This window comes from Camelina sativa, chromosome 9 (genome assembly GCF_000633955.1).
Source record: "Camelina sativa cultivar DH55 chromosome 9, Cs, whole genome shotgun sequence".
Taxonomy (NCBI): Eukaryota; Viridiplantae; Streptophyta; class Magnoliopsida; order Brassicales; family Brassicaceae; genus Camelina; species Camelina sativa.
The window spans coordinates 3,330,822-3,339,975 of record NC_025693.1 but is presented as its reverse complement, the minus strand read 5'-3'; the positions used below and the strand labels follow the sequence as shown (position 1 = coordinate 3,339,975).

At 40.1% G+C, this 9,154-nt stretch overlaps 1 protein-coding gene across 1 annotated transcript; it reads left to right on the top strand.

The window, feature by feature from the left end:
* Nucleotides 1,468–2,696, top strand: LOC104714964. The gene is made up of 3 exons (XM_010432425.1): nucleotides 1,468–1,500; nucleotides 1,769–2,577; nucleotides 2,657–2,696. Exons 1-3 carry the CDS (start codon nucleotides 1,468–1,470, stop codon nucleotides 2,694–2,696), a joined length of 882 nt encoding a protein of 293 aa, XP_010430727.1.

The following is a 9,154-nucleotide window of genomic DNA, read 5'->3' as shown; positions in this document are numbered from 1 at the left end:
CAAGACAATTTCGGAAGGCGCGTTTAATGTTAGAACAAAAGGAGGGAATCCTAGTTCTAAACCAGAAGATGGTAAAAAGAGGTGTGGATTTTGTAAGAGAACAAACCACACAGAAGCGGACTGCTGGAGGAAACAACATGTGGCTGGTCAGCAAAAAGCTTCAAGGAACAAGAAAGAATGTTTCAACTGTGGACAAGTTGGACATTTTTCAAGAGAGTATCGTTCGAAGAAATACGAGCGAGCAGAGATGGGTCTTGAGAATGAAGATGACGAAGTGTACATGCTGTTTAGTGCAAGTGAAGAGTCAGCAATACTCAAGGAAGAAGATGTCTGGTTAGTGGACAGTGGCTGCACAAACCACATGACAGGAGAAGTTAAAAACTTCATCAGGCTAGACAGAAGCATAAAGGTTCTAATCAAAGTTGGAAATGGAGACGTCGTAATGACGGCTGGGAAAGGAGATATCATTATCATGACAAACAAAGGAAGAAGACTGTTGAAGGATGTCTACCTAGTTCATGGATTGGCAATAAGTTTGCTTAGTGTTCCGCAGATGACATCACGTGGATATCAACTTTTGTTCGAGAAGAAGCAATGCATGATCTCATATTGTAAGGGAATGAGGATAATGGAGGTACAAATGGTGCAGAAAATTTTTCCAATCAAATGGAACTCTTCTCAGGATAGGGGAAAATGCATAAGCAAAAACAGTATGATTTTCCAAAATGAACAGGTGAAAATGTCAAGGAGAAGGTCAGCTTGCAACAACACTCAACGTCACAAGGATTGCATAATGAAGGAGAAAGCTTGGACTGAGACTGAAACTCAATTAAGGGGGAGTGTTGATCGTTAATTGAGTTTATGTCTAAGTTAAGTTTATTTATTAAGAGTCGTGACTGATTGAGGTGTGATGTTTAGTTATAGAACCACAAGACACAACGATTCACTTGTTGTGTCCGTTTGCTACGTATATAAACCTATTGTATTATGGATGTAAAATCACAGTTGGAGATCAATAAAAAGTTCTTTCTTATACTGAGTTTCTTATCACAATCGATACAAGATTGTGATATATTCATACTCTGTTTTTTCTCTTGCTTTCTTACTCTGTTCAAATCAAAACTCTAACACAAGCTGCTCTTAGAAACAAATCCAAACTCAAATGTAGCCCTGGTAACGGAATTGGATAGCAATGGGGTTGATCGGTTTAAATATATGTTTTTGTCACTCCACACATCAATCCAAGGATACGCGTACATAGGAAAGGTAATTGTCATAGATGGTACTCACCTACGAGGCCGATATGGAGGATGTCTCATTGCTGCAAGCGCCCAAGATGCAAACTTGCAGGTGTTTCCCCTTGCCTTCACGAGTGTGAACAGTGAAAACGATGACGCTTGGATGTGGTTCTTATGCAAGCTGAAGGAGGTTGTGCCAGACTAAGCAGACCTCGTATTTGTGTCGGACATGCACTCTTCTATCTACGCAAGTATACGTCAGGTACCATCAGTTTTGCTACTTCTTATCTACCATTAAGGTATCTGTTAGTGTTTATTTTTTTCACAACTGTATAGTTAATGCTTATGTTATCACAATTTCACAATATCCGGTCCAATAGTTGAAGTTAATCCCATTTGGTAGCAAGTCATTTCATGAATTAGACTTATCAAATACGTTGTAACATGTGCCGATACTACTGTTTTTAGTTATCATGTTAGCGTCTAATATTTTTACTGGATAACATATTATTGCTTTGATATGTTTACAGCTGTATCCCATTTCCTCACATGCGGCGTGCGTCGTCCATCTAAAGAGGAACATCAAAGCGATTTTCAAATTTGAGGCTCTGGGATCATTGGTTTCAAGCACAGCAAGATCTTACCGACTAATTGATTTCAACAAACTCTTTGCGAAGATCAACACAATGAACAGCAAATGTGCAGACTACCTAACGGGTATTGGTTTAGAGCATTGGACAAGATCTCATTTCGTTGGGGATCATTTCAACGTTATGACAAGCAACATCGCAGAGTCATTAAACAATGTCTTGACAATGGTGCGCGATTACCCAGTTATATCGATCCTTGAGACCATCCGGTCAATGTTAGTTACTTGGTTTGCCCTCCGCCGCGAAGCAGCCCAATTGGAGGAAAACATATTGCCACCAAAAGTTAATGAAATGGTAATGGAAAATTTTGAAAAGGGAGCAGGCTATAAGGTGTACAAAATATGCGATGGCATATATGAGGTCAGGGGTAAAGACGATTCAGGTTTCGCAGTCCATTTGTGGGACAGGACATGCACTTGCCGAGAGTTTCAACTACTAATAATCCCCTGTAGACATGCAATAGTTGCAGCTATTCAAGAAGGGGTCAGAGTTGATACCTTGGTGTGTGTTAAGCACACTGTCCCAAATCTGCGATTGTCATACCAAGGCTTGATCATGCCATTCCCGGATGTTGCTAACCTAACCCCTTCACCAAGCGATGTGGGAGGAGGGAAGCTTGCTCCACCTTTTGTTCGAAGACCACTGGACGCCTACGCAAATCACGTATATTTTCAAAGGGCGAGTTTAAGGTAAGTAAACATATATTACTTTCTTTAATCAAATAACAAAAATCTTACCTATTTAATGTGGAACCTTGCAAATATGCAGCGGACTTCACGGAAACGTTGCACAAGCTGCTGTTCACTAGGGCACAACCGTGCAACGTGTCGCGGTCCAATACCGGTAAACTTATTATAAATTCCAAAATATGTCTCTTTAAAGTGCTATAAGGTTGCTATAATATATATAAACGGGATTTGCAGGAGCTGTAAGATCAATAAAAGGGAACTGTTTTTTGGCGGTGAAGCATGATGTAAAATCCATGGTCCAACTACTACAAAGTAAACGGTGAGCAGAAGATTTCTTTTCCCGATGTTAACAGGCAAAATCTTGCTGCAAAAAGGTATCTACTATGCTTCAGTAGGAAGTCGGCCATCGTTAGAAAATTTTCAATGTACATAACCTAAATCTAAAACTGCAAATGTGTAATTATCAAGAAGAGGGGAGCCTTATCCAGATGTGGAGAACACAATGTAATGACCATTTAACTTAAATATATGCATGTTTAATTACGAAACCGGTGGCTCACGGCCACCCAGTTTTGGTACATTCAAAGAAATATGATAGGTGTTTAAGTAAAGAAATTGAGTCTCTAACATGAAAGTTATTTGTTAAGATTGTTAAAAATGTTAAAGCACATGTTCAAGGCGGTAGAATGGTATGTGTTTAACTGAACGGATCCAAGGCCAGGCCTTAAAATAGGGAAGGACCAAACATTCAAGATGATCAGACAGTTAAGTGGTGAGTTAACAGATTCAGTCTCTAATATTAATACTATCTGTTAAGAATGAACAGAATGTTATCAATATGATCAGAATATTACATGTTAAGAGTGTTATCAAAGGCGTATACGTACAGTTATGGATGCTTTGAAGTAAGACTTTAACTGAACAGAACAAGGCCTTAAAATAGGCAAGGACCAAACCTTCATGTGTTGAGTTAACAGATTCAGTCTCTACTATTACTATTATCTGTTAAGAATGTCCAGAATATTATCAATATGAACAGAGTATAACATGTTAAGAGTATTATCAATGGGTAGAAAGTGAACAGACCAGATTTTGTGTACAGTCTGAAAATTATCTGTTCATTATGATCAAACTGTTATCAGGATTATCAAAATGTTATCATAATGATCAAAATGTTATCAAAATTATATGTTCATAATAAACAGAAACTCATGAAATGAAGCTTACTTAACGTATAATTATGACTGCTATAAGTAAGACACGTAACAAATATAAAACTTCCAACCAGTGTTAACATTTTAGTTGCTTCATAAGATGTTACTTAACAAACTCACATATCCGAACTGGGAGGGAATAACGAAAGAAAAAACATTACACAAGTCTGATACTAATCAATGATAACTCAAATGGGTAAATCTTCACTAGTCGATGCCGAATAATATTATTGCAGACACAAGTTTTTTGATCTCGGTATTCAAGTCCCCAACATCAAATGCAACACATTCTTCCATTCCGCCTACAGCATGTGAATGGATGAAAAACACGGAGAAGATCCCGGCGTCATGAGGTGAGTTGGCCTGAGGTCACAGGTACATGCGCCATACTGGAATCCAATTTGGCCTGTTTGAATAGGAGATGAAGCATTACCGCTAACGGCTGGATTTCTGCAATGATAGTTGTATCGTTCCGGATATGGATGTTTGAATCAAGGACAATGATTTTCTGGCTGAGGAGATCAACACACAATGCAACCCAATGCGTTTTGCCAAAGTTGAATGTCATGTAAAGATAATCAGCTTGAGCAAATAGCTCCACACGCTCAGAACCCCCTGGTCAACAACCGCCTCAAGTAAGGATTTTGCAAATGTGAAATTTGCCGGATTTTTACACTTGCTAAACTGACAATTGGGATACAAACTTTGAGTCAAGCACGTCCACAAGAAGCTTCGCACCGTCTACCTCATCAGCCCTCAAAAGATGTTTGCTGAACTTAATGAGGCCATCCATTATCTGCTATTCAAAATATTAGTCCGATAAGACACTTACCGATTAAGTTGCTTCTAATACAAGCTCAAATAAACCACCAAATCAATTAACTTTTACCTTCGATACCATCGGTTTCTTCCTATCAATTAACTCTGCTATTTCTTTGCTCCCAATATAAAAGTTGCCACCAAGACAGATTGAACTCGCAATGTTATATTCAAAGACAAGAATAAGTTTTTGGGATACCATGAATGTAACGTCCCCAAACCGTCCTATGGCCGGGTACGCCTAGAATGGCCATGGGAAGTTACTTGGAAATAGTCACCAACGATCCGGCCGAGGTTCTAAAACAGATTTAGACCCTTGGCCAGTCCATCGGTGCTATTCCCTCCACTTTAGACATGAGGCTTGCCAACCCTCATGATGCCCAAGTGTTGAGCCGACTCTAACTAAGCCATTATCAGCCATTACTCGTACTCACTAATAGATAAAACCGATTTCATTCATTAAGTAAAAATATTTCACAAAGTTATCGAAAAGACTTATAAAGTTGTGGTCAGGCCTAGAGCAAAAAATATTATACATTTGGACATATTAAACATACTTTTCTTTTCTTTACACAAAGGCACAAAAACAACACCGGGATTCTATCGTCCAACACGCCCACTAGCTTTCCTCTAACGGTTACCTGCAGGACAAAATATTATCATAAGTAATCTAAGATTACTTAGTGAGTCACAGAGGTCCCTGCAGAAGATTAGATATTCATCCCAACCCCAAAATACTAGGAATCAATCAAATACACAACACCAATCATCAGAGAAATCATGCGGAAGGTATAAGCCAAGCAGTAACCATAAGCAAGCAATCAATGCGACATGCAAACTTGAATAAAGGATAAATTTTTAAACGAGATTACTAGGGCCCTGATATGCTGCCTCTTGCTACACTACAGCTGTGAACACCCGCATTGCAACCACTAAAGCATGCAACCGAAACATCACTTGAGCTACACCGTCGTGTAGACAGCATCAACCAAGGTAGCTAACCAAGTCTCTCCGAGCTCTTCGTGTCAACATGCAACACAAGACATAAGTCTAGCTGCATGTCAAGATGAAAGTACTACGAAGGTCAGCCATATCCCTGTCTTAGTGTGCTTATGGCTAGTCGGACCTCCTGTCACAAACGCCACACACTAAGACCATCCGATCCATTGATACTTAAGTTTTAAGGTTTTGGAGGACACATAAAACATTAAATATAAAATCTTAACCTCACATGCAATAGATCAAAATGTACAGATCGGCGATAATGACATGATCTACCATGGAGCACATCCCACACTTTGCAACCAACTTTAGATGCATTAAATCAAGAAAATCTAACAAGAAATTCAAGAAAATGCATATCCAACCTGAGAACTAGAACAAGTTGTTGACATCGAACTAAATCAGATCAATGCTTCCTGAACTCACAGAATGTCAAAGATCTCAAGAAAAAACCGGTTGAGTCCTTGCTAGCTTTAACACAACTTCGTGGATGCAGCAACTGATCGACAAAGCTTCTTGAACTTAGCGGATTTCTTCACAACTCTCTCTCTCTCTCTCTCACCAGCCTTTGGGCGTTCTTTCTCTTTCTCTCTTCTCCAAAATAAGAAGAAGTGGTGATATTTATAGGAAGTTTGGGCGATTTCTTCATGTCACACGCAGGGGTGAGGTGTCGCAATGACATTCACTCAGGCGAACACTTGGAATTTTTGTGGTGACACCTCTAGGGGTGAGGTGTCGCCTTCCTGCTTCTCCAAGTCACAAGTGGCGCCCAACAAAAAGAATATTCCCTTCCACTTCTCTTATTTGTGGAATAAAATATTTCTTGGTGGAAACTTCCACTTAGTGTTAATTTTTTTAATATTTTAATAACTTAGTGGGTTCCCTCCCACTAAGTCACACCACCCTCTTAAAATATGGAATTTAGTGGGTTTCTTCCCCCCTAGCATGCATTATTGACTCAGACAACGTCCAGTTTGGCGGTCCCTGGTACGATGGTCTATCCGTCCATACGATCTACTGGTCGATTTCCTAGTCGGGTTGCTGATCGATCTACTGATCGACTGCCGGTCGATTGCTAATCCTTCAGACATCCCTCAATACTTCTCTTCAGTTTGGTTTGTCCTTCTGATAGACTCCTGGATGAGGATCTATGCCCAAAGACACACTTTGCTAAATTTTGGAGTGGAATGGACGAAATGATGATGAACAATAGATTGAACTTTGGTGATGCAGTGGAATTGATAGATGAAAGGCGATGAAGGTGAAGGGAATGGGTGCAGCGGATTGAAAAGGGGAACGAATTGTACTTTCAAGAGAGATGAAAATCTCTTAGACTACAGGCTTGAATACAACTTAGATATGACACACTAAGAAGTAAACAAGTTGAGAAGATAGTACACACTCCTCAGATCAAACAAGTAGAAAAGAAGTTTTTGATTAAAATGTTTGATGAATTGCAAAAGAGAACTACAAAGAGTTTATATAGGAGAGGGGGGATGAAGAAGAAGAGGGGAGAGAAGAAATACATGTAAGAGCATGCACAAGTCCAAAATCATGCAAGAACATGTACAAGTCCACACTCATGCAAGATCATGCAAAGTGTCTTGGAAAATACAAAAGCAATAAATGCAAAATTTGAATAAAAAATATAGAAAATGGGCCAAGACATAGGTGGGCCTTGGGCCACAAAATGGGATGATAAAGGGGGCTTGAAAGTGTTACTTAGGTCTCATTAAAAATCTTGTCAAGAAAACCCAATGGGACAAAACTTGACAAGGGAAAAAGAGTGCAAAAGCAATACTTATCCATTTACCAAACATCCTGAGTTATGATCATCATAAAAGATGTTTGAGCCACGTCTTCTTGCTTCTTGTCCAGCTCTATAAGTAGTCCATTGATTGCTTGATTGAACTTCTTTGATCTTGATCTTGTGAAAGGACCCGCCGGAATGATCAATACTTCCTCTGATACAAGTTGTTCCTCGGCTACAAGTTGCTCCTCGGCTACAAGCTCCTCCTTGACTTTGTCTGGTTCATGTGGTTGGGTTGGGTTGGCCATGATCTCATCACTTTCCTTCCACGTCCCTCTGGCCCGTACCACGTAGTGCGGGTCACTACAATGAACATATATAAGAAAAATTAAAATTGAAAGAAAAGTGGAAAGCAAAGCGCAAAAGATTGACGCCCAACTTTTTCGCATTCAGCTTCTTCATGGAATTTTGGAAACGCTCCTTTGGGTCCGACATGGTAACGGCCTCAAGCGAAAGAGGCGATGGATGCCCTACCAGGTACTTGGTATTTTTGTCAAAATGATAGCGCATGTCCAGTCTTGTCGACATTGTCCTAAGACGTTTTGTCTTCTGGACCCCCAATTGGTGCCCACCTAAAACCCCCTCTTGCACGCTTTCAACAGTATATTCCTTACCATCCATTTGAGGTGACGTTTGTGCCTAAATGTGTTATTTCCAATACTATTAGCGGGTTATTTTGGAATAGACATAACCAACCCTTGGCCACAAAAATAATGGGGTAAGGCGATAGGTAACACGATATCAAGAAACGTGTTGTTTAGAAACTTACGTCGGCTATGACATCATCAGTAACAGCCGTGCCGCCAGCTTGAGTCAAGAATAGGTTTTTAGTAACGATGTCATACTCTAACCACGCATCTCGCATCAATTTCTTTGGTGTTGCCAAGCATAAAAGGAACAGACTGCCGATGCGGTACTTCATCTTCCTCCTCTGAACCAGAACACAAAGAATTCTCTAAAACAGGCTCTTCTTGAATAGCAGGGGCCGCTTGCAAAACCACCAACTGGAGAGCATATAATAGACCCTGAACATAAACACACATCCTGGCAAGCTGGGGTAGATCTCTCTCTTTGATCGATGTCATCATCATCTCAAACGACTTCCTCCCCCAAGGATATGAAGTAAATGCCTCCAGGTTCTCAGACATTTCAGCATGTTCCTTAACGATCTTTGGATGATGAGATGTAGGCAGCAAAAAGTCATCAACGAGAGCCAGCTAGGCAAAACAAAGCCTCATACACTTCTCCATAACTGTTTTCTTCTTCAGCATGTTTATAACCCTGTCCACTGTGACATCATCCTCGAGTCCAAAAAGGGTGTTGTAAAATGAGATTTGTTTACCAGCTGTCCCTCTTTTCTTTTTCTTCTAAACAGCCGGGAACTTACCGCAACGTCGGTTACTAGTTTGAATTCACAAAGGGAGAAGCGAATAGGCGTGCTCTCGAAAACAACACAGATCTCGTTTGATTTTGACACCAACAGCTGTCTACCCAGTAAAAACAATCCAAAAGTCGCCGACCAACTGGATCTTTTCAGAAAATCAAAAAGAGAACCAAGCGGGGATTTGCTGATTGTCTAAATCTCGCTCTGATCCAGCGCATCTATGATAGCCATTAGTGTTTTGAACTTGAAGTACACATTAGCCCTCTCGCCGAGAGGTTCTTCTCCTTCTGCAATCAATGGATCTGGTAACTCAACTGGTTCCATCTAACCAAAAAAAAAAAAAAAAAT